The following is a 14630-nucleotide window of genomic DNA, read 5'->3' as shown; positions in this document are numbered from 1 at the left end:
CTTATGGGGCACCTAAGACAAATTATTCCACAGTGTTCATATGTTTCAATGAACATGAAGTAAAGGACTAAGTGCTGGAAAATAATCTTCCCAAAATACTTTGCAGATCATCTTGTCTCATGATCTTCCCGGAATGAGTCATCTCAAAATGCAGCTCCAATCTGCAAATTTAGAGACCTAAAATCATCTGTGTTCTGATTACTCCAAAATGTCTTTATTCTTTCACTATATTCTAAATGTTCCAGACTGATGCCACATTTACTAGAGGTCACCAAGTTGCAAGATAGATACGAAGCAGATAAGTTTCTATAATGTGCTTTGTTTCATAACTCATTTTCTCTTCTGATGCCGAAAAGCCTCTGCTTTATAAAAGAAATGCTCTCTGGCCAATTATAGTTTGGTATGTAAAAATTCATGTATTAATAGTAATCCTCAGATGCTTTCTTAACACTCCTCATGGTAGACGTGATAAATTCTATACAAAGGCGGGTCTCTGAGTCACTGTTACTCTCCTTCCAGTAGCTCTTCAACTTTAATGAAGATCAAACTCATATGGGGTATTTCTTTACCAGTTTCAGACTCTGTAGGTCTGGTGGGGCGAGGAATTTGCATTTTTAACAAGTGCTTCAGGTGACTGTAATGCAGGTCTCCAGCATGCAGTGCCTTCCATGGCACTGAGCAGTGCTGGCTTTTAATGATGCTAATTTTAAGGTGATCATTTTGCTAATTTCAGGGGGCTTTTTTCTTTTCAAACATAATGTTGGCCCCGTTTATAAAATCTAAACATATATAACCATATATACATACTTCTGTGTCACTTATACAACCTCCCAGCACCACAACTAGCAAAGCCTTGGACCCAGAAAGGGGATGTGTTAGTCTGAATCATGTGAAATTGCCAATATTCAACCGTTTTTCGCTTATGAAAGCACAGGGTTCCTATGCTTAAATCTGTAATCTGCATGAGGATGGGGGAACAGGCTGATGGACCCGTCTTATCCTGACCACTAATTACACATGAAGCCCTATCACCTCAGGGGCCCCTAATATCACAGCATTGGTTCTCTGATTTAGTCTTTGCGATAATTCTGCAAGGAGGCTGGGCGTAGCAGCTCACACCTGTAATCCCAGCCCTTTGGGAGGCTCAGGTGGGAGGATCACTTGAACCCAGGAGTTTTGAGACAAGCCAGGACAACAAAGCAAGACCTCTGTCTCTTAAAAAAAAAAAAAAAAAAAAAAAAAAAATTGGCCGGGTGCAGTGGCTCACACCTGTAATCCCAGCACTTTGGGAGGCCAAGGGGGGTGGATCACGAGGTCAGGAGATCGAGACCATCCTGGCTAACACGGTGAAACCCCATCTCTATTAAAAATACAAAAAATTAGCCAGGCGTGGTAGCGGGCACCTGTAGTCCCAGCCACTCAGGAAGCTGAGGCAGGAGAATGGCGTGAACCCGGGAGGCAGAGCTTGCAGTGAGCCGAGATCGCGCCACTGCACTCCAGCCTGGGTGACAGAGCGAGACTCCGTTTCAAAAACAAAAAATAAAAAAATTAATTAGCCAGGCATAGTGATGCACCTATGCTCCCAACTACCCAGGAGGCTGAGGTGGGAGGATAGCTTGAGCCCAGGAGGTCATGGCTGCAGTGAGCTACGATCATACCACTTGCACTCCAGCCTGGGTGACAAGAGTGAGACCCTGTCTAAAAATCATCATCATCATCATCATCATCCTGCAGGGTATTTTAAAATGAAATAACACCCCCAAGGCCTCATGGCTACTCAGAGGCAGAAGGAAAACTCAATGCCAGGAAGACCTGATCCAACCTGTATCGGGCTGGATACTACCTGTATCAGGAAGGCTACTACAGCCCTTCTTTCCACAGCTCAGGGACCCCCATGGCTGATGTCACAGCCTCAGACCCCCACTGTGTCCTGTCCCTCTCTGACAAAGCATGCTGCACTCCAAACATACCAAGGGTTCTCAACCAGCTGTCTCACAGGGGCCCCTGCCTACTGAGCAAGGTTAGAAAGAAGAGCAGAGGCTCTTTACAAAGCCATACATATGGGATGAAAATGATGACTGACAGAGAGACGAGGGAGAACCTCCCTCACACACACACACACAAGGAACACAATGCCAATGGGAGCCAATGACCTGAACTCACTGTGGAAATTTTACACCACATTTGGTGTTCAAGACTTCAGAAGTTGAGGAAGTAGAAAACACAGTTTATGAGGTTGTTGTCAAAGTAGCCTCTTTTTATTAAGTTTTATCACTTGAGAGTACGCTACACTGAATGAAAAAGGAATGAGAACATGCCTGCTGTAATGAAGATGAGCCTGATGTTATCATGATGCAGTCTGAGCTCTGTGTAGGTATAATTCATTTCATTCTATATCAGAAATAAAAGGCAGCAGAGATAATATATATTATTCCCTGTCATGGAATCTTCTTTCTGGTGAAAGCATGGTTCCTTTAATATACCAGTGACTAAATCAAATCCCCCTAGAGTACAGTCATGATTAATCTACTACATAGTAAATTTCATTTTTTAGTGATCAGTATTATCTCAAAATGCTACTTTATAGCAATAACTGATTTATACATTTTTATTATACACAATAAAACTACACTCTTACTTTTATATATTTAATTAACAAAAGGTAACACTTTTTCCTTTAAATTTAGCAACTGGGTCTCTATACGCCTATAAATTACTAATGGCACCAGGCACTAAACACACAGCCTGGTTCTATTGTTAAGGTTATTGGAGATACCTAAGTCAAACTTGATAGGAAGCAGGAAAAAAAAAAAGCCTTAAGTATAAGTTATTTGATTTTTTTCTTCTCCAAGGGAGCTTCTTTAAATTGTTTCTTAATTCATTCAACAAATACTTATTGAGTGAGTACTACATGCTAAAATTGTTAAGTAATTTGGTTTTACACATTATGAGTATTTTAAAAGGAATGCTTTAAACCACCTTATAATTGTATATCTAGATGGAACATCACACTGAGTCCACTTTAAGCCCATTTTAAGCATGTGCTTATTACATGATGTAAAGTACCTCAAGCTACTCAAACTGAAAAGAGAGAACAAATAGCATCCATCAAAAACAGGCTGGGCCAGGCACAGTGACTCACATCTGTAAACCTAGCACTTTGGGAGGCTGACCTGGGAAGGCTGCTTGAGCCCAGGAGTTTAAGACCAGCCTGGACAATGTACCAAGACCCTGTCTCTATCAGTTTTTTTTCTTTAATTAGCTATGCATGGTGGCTCGTGCCTATGGTCCCAGCTACTCAGGAGGCTGAGGTGGGAGGACTGCTTGAGCCCAGGAAGTCGAAGCTGCATTGAGCCATAATCAGTGATCATGCCACTGCACTCCAGCCTGGATGACAGAGCAAGACTCCTTGAGAAAAAAATAAAACAAAAAGAAAAACACAGACTATACAAAGGGTGTGGTCCAATTCCCTCTCACCCCCTGTCAAAGCCTACCCGTTACCTGCGAGCCCATTTTGATTCCATAGCTGGAAGCCAGGGAGAAGTAACAGCACCTCAGACTCCCAGAGCAACCCACACTGATATAAACTCTTCTCATTGTATGCAATAAATCTGCTTTCTGCATATTGAATAGAAAGAGAGATTAAAATGAATATTCACCCATCTGAAAAACTGATGCTTTATAAGCTTTTATGCTTTGCAGCCCATAAAAAGTAAACGCTTTGCTTCTGCTTTGGCTGGTGCGTGTTGAAATAAATCATTCTGTTAAACAGTGGCCTTTTCTTCAGAGGGAGATGCTAAAACCTTATCAGTCTTGACAAGTCTCTGACTCCTCTCCTCCTCATTCATCTCTCCTGCATGTCCTGCAATCCTTGCTCTTTTAGCTTGCAAGGTCATTTCCAACCCCTGCTAGCCCCAATTTCAAAAGGAAGCCACACTGCGTTCTTCAATCAGATTCTCCACCCTGCCCTGACTTCTAACCCAAAGCCAAACACTTGTGTTTCATATAATGGTTTTGATGACTCATTAGTCTTCTGAGTTTTAAGCAGGAAAAATGGCTGAATCAGATTTCCAGGCAGATTTTCATGACTTCTTGAATTACATACCTAAACCCTCAATGCTGTAGAAGTCACTCCTTGCAGATGTAAGAAAAGTACAGACAAGCCATATCCTAAAGATGTTACACACCTACCCAGAGCCATCCACGCCACTGCTTTTTCTGGTCTACTACAAGAAGGCCCCAAAGGTTAACATGAACGCTTACTTAGTTGGCAAATATATACTACTACTTCCAGTTTCACCACTACATGCAGATTAGCAGCAACATATGACGCAGCGGAGAAAAAAATGAGTAAGACTGTAGCAGGTGAATCTAAAGTTGTCTCTGGATCAGCGCTGAATTTCAACAAACTACACTACAAGTAGCAGCGGAACTACAATTTCCACTAAAGAATTCAATTTTACAGTAAAGAGTTAGAGATACACAAGTAAGCGGATGAAAGTCCGCTCTCGTGCCTGTCTTTAGCTGTCCAGGAAGCCATCTGTGGATGGGGCTGGGCCTTGCTGGGCTCAGGCAGGTGGGTTTAGGGACGCAGCTACACCTAGTGATGAGCTGGGGATCGCAGCAGGAGCAAGCGGCAGCAGGGAAGCACTCTCCAGCTGTGTCTCAGAGAGGCCCGCTGCAAAGCGTTCAGGATCAATCTGTCAAAAGACATCATGATTATTTTTATTTACCTGGAGTGTTAAATGACAGAGAGGCAATGGTTGTCTTTGGGGGTTCAGAAAAAAATTAGGCTCAATTTTAGGATACACATTGTCAGTACTTTAAATAAATGTCCAAGAAAAATCTTTATTTTCTTTTTTTTTTTTCTTTTTTTTTTTTTTTTTTTTTTGAGACGGAGTCTTGCTCTGTCACCCAGGCTGGAGTGCAGTGGCACAATCTCTGCCCACTGTAAGCTCCGCCTCCCGGGTTCACACCATTCTCCCGCCTCAGCCTCCCGAGTAACTGGACTACAGGCACCTGCCACCTCGCCTGGCTAATTTTGTTTTTGTATTTTTAGTAGAGACGGGGTTTCACCATGTTAGTCAGGATGGTCTTGGTCTCCTGACCTCATGATCCACCAGCCTGGGCCTCCCAAAGTGCTGGGATTACAGGACTGAGCCACTGCGCCGGGCCGAAAAACCTTTATTTTCCATTTGGAAGTTGAGTTTATTACCAAAGGCAAAGTTTCACATTTCCACATTAGAATTCCAAATCTTACATCTACTAACTTCCCGTTCTCTCCTGAGAAAGTCCCTGTTTCTTTCCATTTTAGTAGATTTTGAAACTTTTAATAAATGAATAACTTTTCAAAGTGTGGTAACTATATCTTCATCTTTGCCCATTACCATCCACAAAGAGGCCATACAAATGTAAGTGCTCAATAAATATTTACCTGAATTAAATATTTCAAAAAGAATTATTAATAAGCACTATTAAATATTCTAATAAGCACACTGGGCTGCAGGCTTATCATAACAAGCCAACAAATAGCTCCTATATGAAGTATCCACCCAGGGAAATTTCCAATGGCTAACCATTATAACAAAATTTAATTGTTACATTGTGGTAAGTAAAAACACAGGAAACTTTTTTATTCATTTGAGTTTTACAACTGGCTGGATTTAGTCTCTTCCCCAGTGTCTGGCCGGAGACAACACAATCGCATCACCATGTTGGTTATACTGGCTGTATTAATCAAGAGGCAGAGCAGCAAATGAATGGACGTGGTATTTTTACCCCCAGTTCTCTTTCAGCTCTCGTCAAGGGAGGTTGATAGGGCAGGCAGAAGATCTCAGTTCTTTTAGAACAAGGGTTCTCCAACTTCAGGTCGCATCAGAATCCCATGGGGGGCTTGTTCTAACACAGATTGATGGGCCTCATCTCCAGGGTTGCAGATTCAGGATCAGAGGGTTGCAAGTCTAACAACTTTCAATGTAATGCTGATGCAGATGGCTCAATGACAGCACTTTAAGAACTCCTCTTTCAGGGCGCAGTGGCTCACACCTGTAATCCCAGCACTTTGGGAGGCGGAGGTGGGCGGATCATCTAAAGTCAGGAGTTCAAGACCATCCTGGCCAACATGATGAAACCCCGTCTCTACTAAAAATACAAAAATTAGCCAGGTGTGGCGGCAAGCGCCTGTAATCCCAGCTACTTGGGAGGGTGAGGCAGGAGAATCAATTGCTTGACCCAGTGAGGCAGAGGTTGCAGTGAGCCGAGATCACACCATTGCACTCTATCCTGGGGGGCAAGAGCAAAAGTTCGTCTCAAAAAAAAAACAAACAAACAAACAAAAAAAAAACTCCTCTTTCAGGACAACATTTCTTCAAGTGTGGCCGAATTTTCTTACAAACCCTGACCACCCAGGGATGCTGGGGGACCTCCGTCGTGGACATCAGAATCACCACAGCTGGGCCCCAGGAAGCAGCCTTTGAAAGGAGGACTCCAGATGCTCCTCGTGGACGGCAGGTTTTGAGAAGCACAGATTTAAACCTAGCTCACCATCAACACTGGTGCAGTTTCCCAGGCCCTCCCCAGAGCCACCTAGCATCACTGAGGCAGGATGTTACTGTGATCTACCTGCACAACTGCCACTCTTCATGGCCCTCCTTCAACTTTCCATGTGTTTCTCCTTTATAGCTAAGAGGGCACAAGGGGAGTGACCCTCCCTTGCTAGGATCTCTGGAGCCTGTCACATCCCACACCTGAGTACACAACACTTCTCTTCTCATTCTGTTTTTGTCTTTTTCTCTCACATACTCCCAGCCCCTTAATTACACCCTGGCCTTGCCAGCCGCCTCACCAATGATGGGGGCACTACAGACTAGGAAGCTTGGTGACTAAATCTTTCCTCCTCCCCATCCAAGGCAGCTCAACTTATTTTTCTCTGCTGGGTTTTTCAGAGCTACAGTGTAAACTCAGGCTTTCTGATGACTAAACTGAAAACCACCGCAGTATTTTAGGAAGCAAAAAAGCAACATCCTCTTATAATGCAAGATTGACATTATTTTGTACCTCTTTAGAATGTTTAATTTGTGAGTTAGAAAGACATTAATAATTAAACCTTCCCTCACTTACAAAATAAGCCTATTAACATGCATGTTATATTCATAAAGATAGTAAGCACACTAAAAAGTGAGACTGTAGGAAAGCTGGTTTTCAAAGAGAAGAATCTCAGAATTAAAGTAAAATGCATGGTGGACATAACCCCTAAGAAAAATGTTTCACTGTTGAAAAGCATAAAACTCATTAAAATGCCTTATTCCCTAAATGAAAACTAAGCCTTGGGATATTCAGATAATACATGCTCATTCTAGAAAACTTAATGAAATCTAAAACAAAAATTGAAAGAAAACAATAGTTAATCTAACACATAGTTCCTCTACTATATACAGCCTCACAATTCCTAGAATATATTACAATCCTTAGAGAATTATGAAAAATTTAAATAAAGCTATTGACTTTTCTAGAATTGTTACAGAATTACTTCAATTCTGAAACCAACTTTTACCAAATCTAAAGGCTAGGCTATGCTTCATTTATAAAGAATTTATATAATCTGAAGACATAATTCAAATTGCTTGCTCATTAAAGAAAATTCATTTCGCATTACCCAAATTATATACACACTTATCCATATATCACTATATGTCAATAGATTATTTTCTTAAAATCTTTAAAAATAACCCTTTGAAAACATGAGCGACTAAAACCTATAATTTTCTAGATCGGAACAATTTATTATGCTCAAGCAATTCTTCTTTACATATACAGAACAGTAAGAATGTTATAGTAATTTCTTAGCATATTTCTTTCATGCTCACTGATTTAAATTTGAAGTATTTTCTTCATTATCAATTTTCAATCTAGCGAAAGCACCTTGAAAATGTAAACTGCTATGATTATAGTTATCTGAAAAAGAAAAAAACTTAACTGCTAAACAAATATATTACCACTCTTTGCAAAGGGTACTTTAAAATTCTGTATTTTGAAAAAAATTCAGATTTACAGAAGACTTGCAAAAACAATACAAAGCGTACAAGTACTCTCTTCACCCAGCTTCCCCCTGATGTTAACATCTTACATATACAGAGCAGAATTACCAAAGCTAAGAAATTAACATTGGTACCACACTACTAACTAAATTACAGGCTTTATTCAGATTTCAGCAGTTTTCCTACAAACATCCTTAAAATATTATTTTAAAAAATTAATTTATCCACAGGAGTCCCAAATTCACAAGGTTATGTTAACGTTTAATATAATTCAAATACTACTGTAGCTGAAACAAAGAGCTAAGTCTGTATTTCTATTTCTGCAAACCAAAGCTTGCTTAGCAGAACTTAACACATCAAAACCATTATAAGGTAGAACTAAATACTTCATTGTATTATATAATGTATGTTGCAACTTGGCTTTTAAGAAATTGGGTCAAAGAGGAATAACTTGCCAACTCGTTGGCTTCTCACCATGCAAAAGAGAATTTCCAACAAAAGTAAAATGATTTAACTTTCTTTCTCATATCTTACTTATATACCGTCTTACCAGTTATTTTTAGTGAACACTAAAGGCCTAGAAGATATAAAGTCAACCTCCATTATTTTGCCTAACAAATTAGAAACTGTAACGATAAAAAACAATTTTTTAGCCCTGGCATGGTGGCTCACGCCTGTAATCCCAGCACTTTGGGAGGCCAAGGCGGGTGGATCACAAGGTCAAGAGATTGAAACCATCCTGGCCAACATGGTGAAAACCCACCTCTACTAAAAATACAAAAACTAGCTGACGGTGGTGGTTGTGCGCACCTGTAGTCCCAGCTACTCAGGAGGCTGAGGCAGGAGAATCGCTTGAACCCAGGAGGCGGAGGTTGCAGTGGGCCGAGATCATGCCACTGTACTCCAGCCTGGCTACAGAGCAAGACTCCATCTCAAAAAAAACAAAACAAAACAAAAACAAAAACATAATTTTGTAATGAAATACATAATTATAGTAAGCAACGTCATCACAGACCAAGATCCTAATACTTTTCCAGTAAGTTTAGCATTCTATTTCTGATGTCTGGTATCCAAATCACATGTAGTCCACCTCCAGAAGTGGTTAATTAACAGTCTTAACAATTCCAAACTCATTCCAAAAGAGGACAGGAGAGCACTGCAGAAGGCAAACGGCAGAGTGCCTTGTGTAGATGATATCTGAGTTATACAAAAACCCTTGACTGATTATGTATTTATAAACCCTCACGATTAGTCCATTGGTCTAAAAAGAATCCAGTGTGGAAAAGGCAAGCCAAGTCTAACTTTTAACAATCACTTCTCTCCCTCCATTTTATTATATATTGGTCCATTCACACACAATTTGAACATGTGCAAATGATCAGGATTCCCATTAGTGATTTATTCAACAAATAGTAATGCCTGTGACATCTAAGACTCTATGAGAAATGTCTTATGAGAAAGCCAGAAGAAAATGAAAATTGGCTTTGCCCTCAAGGAGCTTACAATCTAGCTCTTCTATCTCTAAAATTTGTTCCCATGTCAAGTGAAAAGCAGCCAATTACTACAGTTTCTGGAAGAAACATAAAAAAGAAATGTGTCAATGCCGCTCCTAGCATTCAGAATTAACTTTCTCAACATACAAAAACAAAAAACAAAACCCTGAGTCACACCTGTACTACCTAAATGCAATATGGAGAGAAAAAAAATAATGAAGTGAATGAAACATAGCTGATCCTTGCACATATGAAATTTGCCAACTTCACTTTTCACTTTTTTTTTTTTTTGAGATGGATTCTCACTCCGTCACCCAGGCTGGGGTGCAGTGGTGCCATCATAGCTCACTGCAACCTCGAACTTCTGGACTCAAGCGATTCTCCTGCCTCTGCCTCTAGAGCAGCTGGGACCACAGGCACACGCCACCACACCCAGCTAATCCAATTTCACATTTTTTAAAGTTCAACGTTTCTGAGGCATGGCTTGGATGCTCCCCTTTACCCACGAACATGCCAGGATAACTCTGGCTTTCTAGATAAGAAAACACATTTCACTTTATGGTATGATAACTCAAACAAATAGATATATTTCTTCCAAATGAAAAATCAGGCTAAATTTTAGTAGAAGTCTATTTTGGCTTGACTGATCATTTACATCAGCCTTAACAAGGACATGGGTCAGTACAACTGAGGCTGAAATCCTTTTTGGTGATGAGGAAACCATGGTTTAAATAAGCAATATAAATATTTGTTTCCACCCCCTTGCACGCAATTTAAAAATCCATCCAAATGATATTTGACACAGCTTAACTTTAAACAAATCCCAAGCAGGGAGTTATGGATTTTAATAAAGAGAAAACCATCACTAGGGCTCTCATACTTCGCTTCTAATATTAATGAGTTACCAGGCTCTCAAATTGGCGAGTGCTACTCTATTATTCACTAATAAGAACGCAGACCAAATTCTGCATCCGTTTTATAATCGGACGACAGTGCATCACTGTGTTCAATCCTCTGGAGCACGTGCAATTACCAGGCAGTTAGGAAAACACGAAACTTGGAGAAAGGATATTTCTGTATTGAAGGTGATGGTTTGGGTTTCAAAACCTACAAGTTCCACTCCTTCTCTGAGGCCAACTGTGATCAAGGGTCCTGCAGATCAGCAACACACAAGACACAACTAATGTGCCTGTGAGTCCAGAGCTCCAGCAGCCAATGGTCCTGGACTCCAAGAAAATAAAAAGGTTTCCACGCACCAGAGGACCAAAGGTTTTTACTGCTTAAAATATGCTCTTTACTGTTCATGAAAGTCCCCTTCATCGAATTCTTAAAAAGCCCAACTTACTCATTCAACTCACTTGTTCCCAAACGCTGAGACCTATTTTGCAAAAACCAAGTTTAAGACAAAGGAGCAGGTTTTTTTAATTAAAAGAAAAAGGAAGCCCACCGCCCCCACTGCATGTGGACCTTAATGAAACTAATCTAATAAACACTAGAAAGGTGTGCAAATGGGCCAGCATTTGCCGTCCATCCACCTGTGTCATCCAGGTAATAAAGGTGATCCTGGAGGTTGTAAACCCCTGTGACAGCGTGCCGGGTTCGGCCCCACGCCGGACCCCCGACTCCGATCCACAGATCCTCTCCATGAGGGGCTCCCCTGGGCTTAGAACGCCCCCGCGTGCGCGTGCAGGCACACACGCGCGCACACTCACACGCTTGCTCGCACACCGCCAGTGCCTCTCCTTCCCACCTGGGACCCCCGAGCAGCCGGGCTGGGTGAACAAGTTGCCGCTGGCCGCGCGCTCCGCTAGGGGGCCGAGGGTGGGGAGGGGGAGCCCAGCGGGGCGCAGGGCCGTGGCTACCAGGGCCTGGGGACCTGCCCGCTCCCTCCGCGGCCGCCGAGCCCTCCCGCTGGGACCGGCAAGGAACTCCCCCGGCTTCTCCGCAGACGCTGCGCGACCGCGGGGACCTACCAGGGTCGCCAACCGCGCCGGGCAGGGGGCGACAGGGAGGGCAGGACACAGGGAGATCGCCGCCGCCCAAGCGGCCGCCAGGTCCCGGCTTTCGCTGCGGGCGCAGCCGAACACCGGCGGCCTGGGCCCGGCCGCTGCTCGGGGTCGGCGGAGACCGCGCAGCGCCTACGCCAGGCGGCCCGGTGGCTGCAACTGGGAACTTCAAGCAAAGTTTTCTGCTGTTCCTTTTGCAGCCGGCCAGGGACTCATAGTGGCAGCCGCCCAACCTTGAGCACTAGCCCAGGCCGCGGGAGGACGGAAGCCGAGCTGGGAGTCCCGGCTGGGGAGCTCGCCCTCGGGGTTCGTCCGCTCCGCCCGCCCGAGGACTGGGCGCCTGCCAGCCCCACGGCCCCTCGCCCAGCGCCCGGCTCACAGGCAGAAGCTGTGTCCGGCCCGCCGCGCCTCCCGCCCGGCCCCGACGCCAGCCTTAGCGCTCTACCACCAGGGAGCTGCCGGCGTCCCGGGCGTCCCGCGCCGGCCCGCGCGTCTCGGGAACGGCAGAGGCGGTCCCGCTTACCTGAGAAGGTCTCGCCCGCCGCAGTTAGCAAAAGTCCGGCCAAAGTCGCCAGGCAAGTCCCAAGTCTCCTCATGGTGGTGAGTGCGCGCCGGGCCGCTCCCCGGCGGCGGTGGGTGGGCGCACGAGGGCGGTGGGGGCCGGGAGCTTTGGTTCCGAGGCAGCGAGGAGGGAAGGGTAAACAGCAGAGCACTGAGCCAAGCCCCCAAGGTGCCAACAGTTGCAGAAGTCCGAACTCCAGCGGCTCCAGGGGCGCGGGCACAGGGTCCTGGGTCCTCCTCCCCTGTCCCTGGCCCCACTCGGCGTCTGGCGCCGCTGTCAGAGGGAGCTGAGGGCGAGCCCGCGGAGCCAAAATCTTCCCTCGGTTCCGGTGGCTGAGCTCGCCGCCTCTCGCCTTCCCCTGCCCGGGACCCGGGACCCGAGCTGCCGGCCGTGGCCGTGGTGGTGGCCGTGGCCGTGGCAGCGCGCGTCCCGCCCGCTGCCTCTCCACAGGCAGCCCAGAGCCCAGCCCCGGGCGGCGGCGCGCCGATGACCGAGCCCGCGCCGGCTGCGCGCGGGGCTCTTGCTCCCCGACTGACTGGCGGTGCCCCGCAGGCCGGCTGAAGGGAGCGCTCACGTCACGGCCGCCCGGCACCGCCGCGGCCCGCTAGAGGGCGTGAGCGCCCGCGCCCCGCCGGCCCGCGCCCGAGCGCCTCCGGGAGCTCTGCTGGGGGCGGCCCCGCGGCCACCGCCACTGCCGCCGCCGAAGCGGGCGTCAGCCGCGCGGGGAGGAGCGGCCACCAGGCTCCCCCCGCCCACCTCCTCGCCCCGGCCGCGTCTTCTATTTTGGTGGCTGGCTCTGGGGAGGGTGACTGTGGAAGGGGCTGTGCCGCCGCCAGAAGTTTGTCCCGGGTCACGAGCCGCGAGTAGTTTGTGAGCGCGGCCGGGCGGGACCAGCGGCCTGCGACCCAGCGGGCCGAGCCAGGCGGCTTCGAGCCCGGCGCCGGACGGCGATGTCACCGCACAGGGCCAGCTGCACCCGGAGTCGCCGGGCCTGCGCTCCTCGGCGGCTGCGGGAAACGCGAGCCAGGCGATCGCGGAGGCTCCAGAGGGCTGCGAGGTCCTCTGCGCCGCGGGCGGAGCGAAGTTGGCGGGCGCCGGGAGATGGCGCGGGAGCCGGGAGCGCAGAGCCCCGCGATCGCCAGCCCGCTCCCGGCCGGGCCCGCGGGGTACACGCCGCTGGCCCCGAGCAGTGGCGCCCGGGAAGCCGTTTCTGCTGTTCTGCCTCCTAATCATGCCTCGGCGTCCCGTGTGGGCCCGGAGCGAGCCGCAGGCAGTACACGGAAGGCGGTGGTCACACCAAAACCAGGGTTTGGACATAACCCGTGGTTTCTGTATCTGGTGCAAAGTGCTGGGAAACGGGAGAAAGAAAAGTGGGGAGTGAATCAAGGAATGTCTTGAAATATTTTAGTTTTACTATTTTGGGTCTGAGTGAATAAAAAAACCTTACAATGCTTCAGTAAAGAGTAAATTTTTTATTTTAATTGTAAAATTTTTTGTAAGTGATCCTTCTATCTTCCAGGGAATAAGCACATTGAGCCAGCACCAACCAGACAGCTGTAAGCTCCTGGCCTAGCTAACTGAACGTAATAGAAGGGTTGGGAAGAGGTTAAATTAGGAACCAAAGTAACTGAGTGACAGGGTTCTAGCAATGATTCTGGCTAGAAGGCAAACGGGTGATGCAGAGGCACCCGGGAGTTCTCCTGCATTTTTCCCACAAGAGGGGTCCTCTGCTCAGCGCTCACTGCTTTCTAGTGCTTATAAAGACGCAAAAAATAAATGGATTCTACTCTCAAATTGACCCTGTCTCCAATGTACACCAGAACCAAGAAAGATAGAGCTGTCATCCTCCTAAGGCAAATTTGGGGACTAGAAGACTTTTGCCTTTAGTGTAGCAACCAACACTCCTCTTACTTGAGGAAGTCCACTTAGTAGATACTTTCCAGACCTGTTCTTTAGAAGTCTCTATATTAATCATTTACTTGTTAATATGACCTTACATCATCCTGCCACTTCTCCCAACTATGTGCTTATGGAACCTTATCTTTAATTGTGAAATGAACATTGAAATCTCAGGAAGGAAGCAGTGTCTTCAAGATCAGCAAGTGCGGAGAGTCAAATCTGCAACCTAGGCTTTCAATTTTGATGTATTTGTGTTCTATACTGGAGTTCAAATTTGCTTTTTTTTAAAAAAAAATAGTAATAGGCTTTTCAATGGAGTTTTTCTGCTAGTGGGAGGTCAGAGGTGCAAGCTAGGGGGATAAAAGTTGATCTTGATAAGTAACTTCTTTAAATTAGGTGAAGTTAATATTAGGGTGGGATTTCATTTGCGAAGTATTTTAATTCTTTCAGCAAATATCTGCTGAGGGAATACCATATGTCAGGCACTGTGCTAAGTACTGGAAGTTGTCTTAGGCTGGGTTCCCTCAGAAACAGACCTGGAGGTTAGGATTTAACTATAAGTGGTTTCGAATTGGGGAAGTGATCCCCGAAATCACTATAAGGAAGGTGAGACAGCAAGACAGAGGGAAAAAAA

General features: G+C 45.8%; 1 protein-coding gene and 1 long non-coding RNA gene across 7 annotated transcripts in view; one reads left to right on the top strand and one right to left on the bottom strand.

Moving 5' to 3' along the window:
• PTPRM (protein tyrosine phosphatase receptor type M) overlaps positions 1-12147 on the bottom strand; it is an 835753-nt gene extending 823606 nt beyond the window's left edge. For all 6 annotated transcript variants that reach the window (XM_050767360.1, XM_050767362.1, XM_050767361.1 and 3 more), the window contains exon 1: positions 12059-12147. In XM_050767360.1, coding sequence (XP_050623317.1) covers positions 12059-12131 — 73 coding nt within the window. In that variant the 5' untranslated portion in view covers positions 12132-12147. The remainder of the gene's footprint in view (positions 1-12058) is intronic.
• Positions 12059-14630, top strand: part of LOC126941142 (uncharacterized) — a 180339-nt gene continuing 177767 nt past the window's right edge. The window contains exon 1 of the long non-coding RNA XR_007721101.1: positions 12059-12135. This is a non-coding gene — a long non-coding RNA (uncharacterized LOC126941142). The remainder of the gene's footprint in view (positions 12136-14630) is intronic.

Source organism: Macaca thibetana, chromosome 18 (assembly GCF_024542745.1).
Source record: "Macaca thibetana thibetana isolate TM-01 chromosome 18, ASM2454274v1, whole genome shotgun sequence".
In the NCBI taxonomy this organism is placed as follows: Eukaryota; Metazoa; Chordata; class Mammalia; order Primates; family Cercopithecidae; genus Macaca; species Macaca thibetana.
Note: the sequence above shows the minus strand (reverse complement) of the source record. Positions and strands in the feature narration are given on the sequence as shown.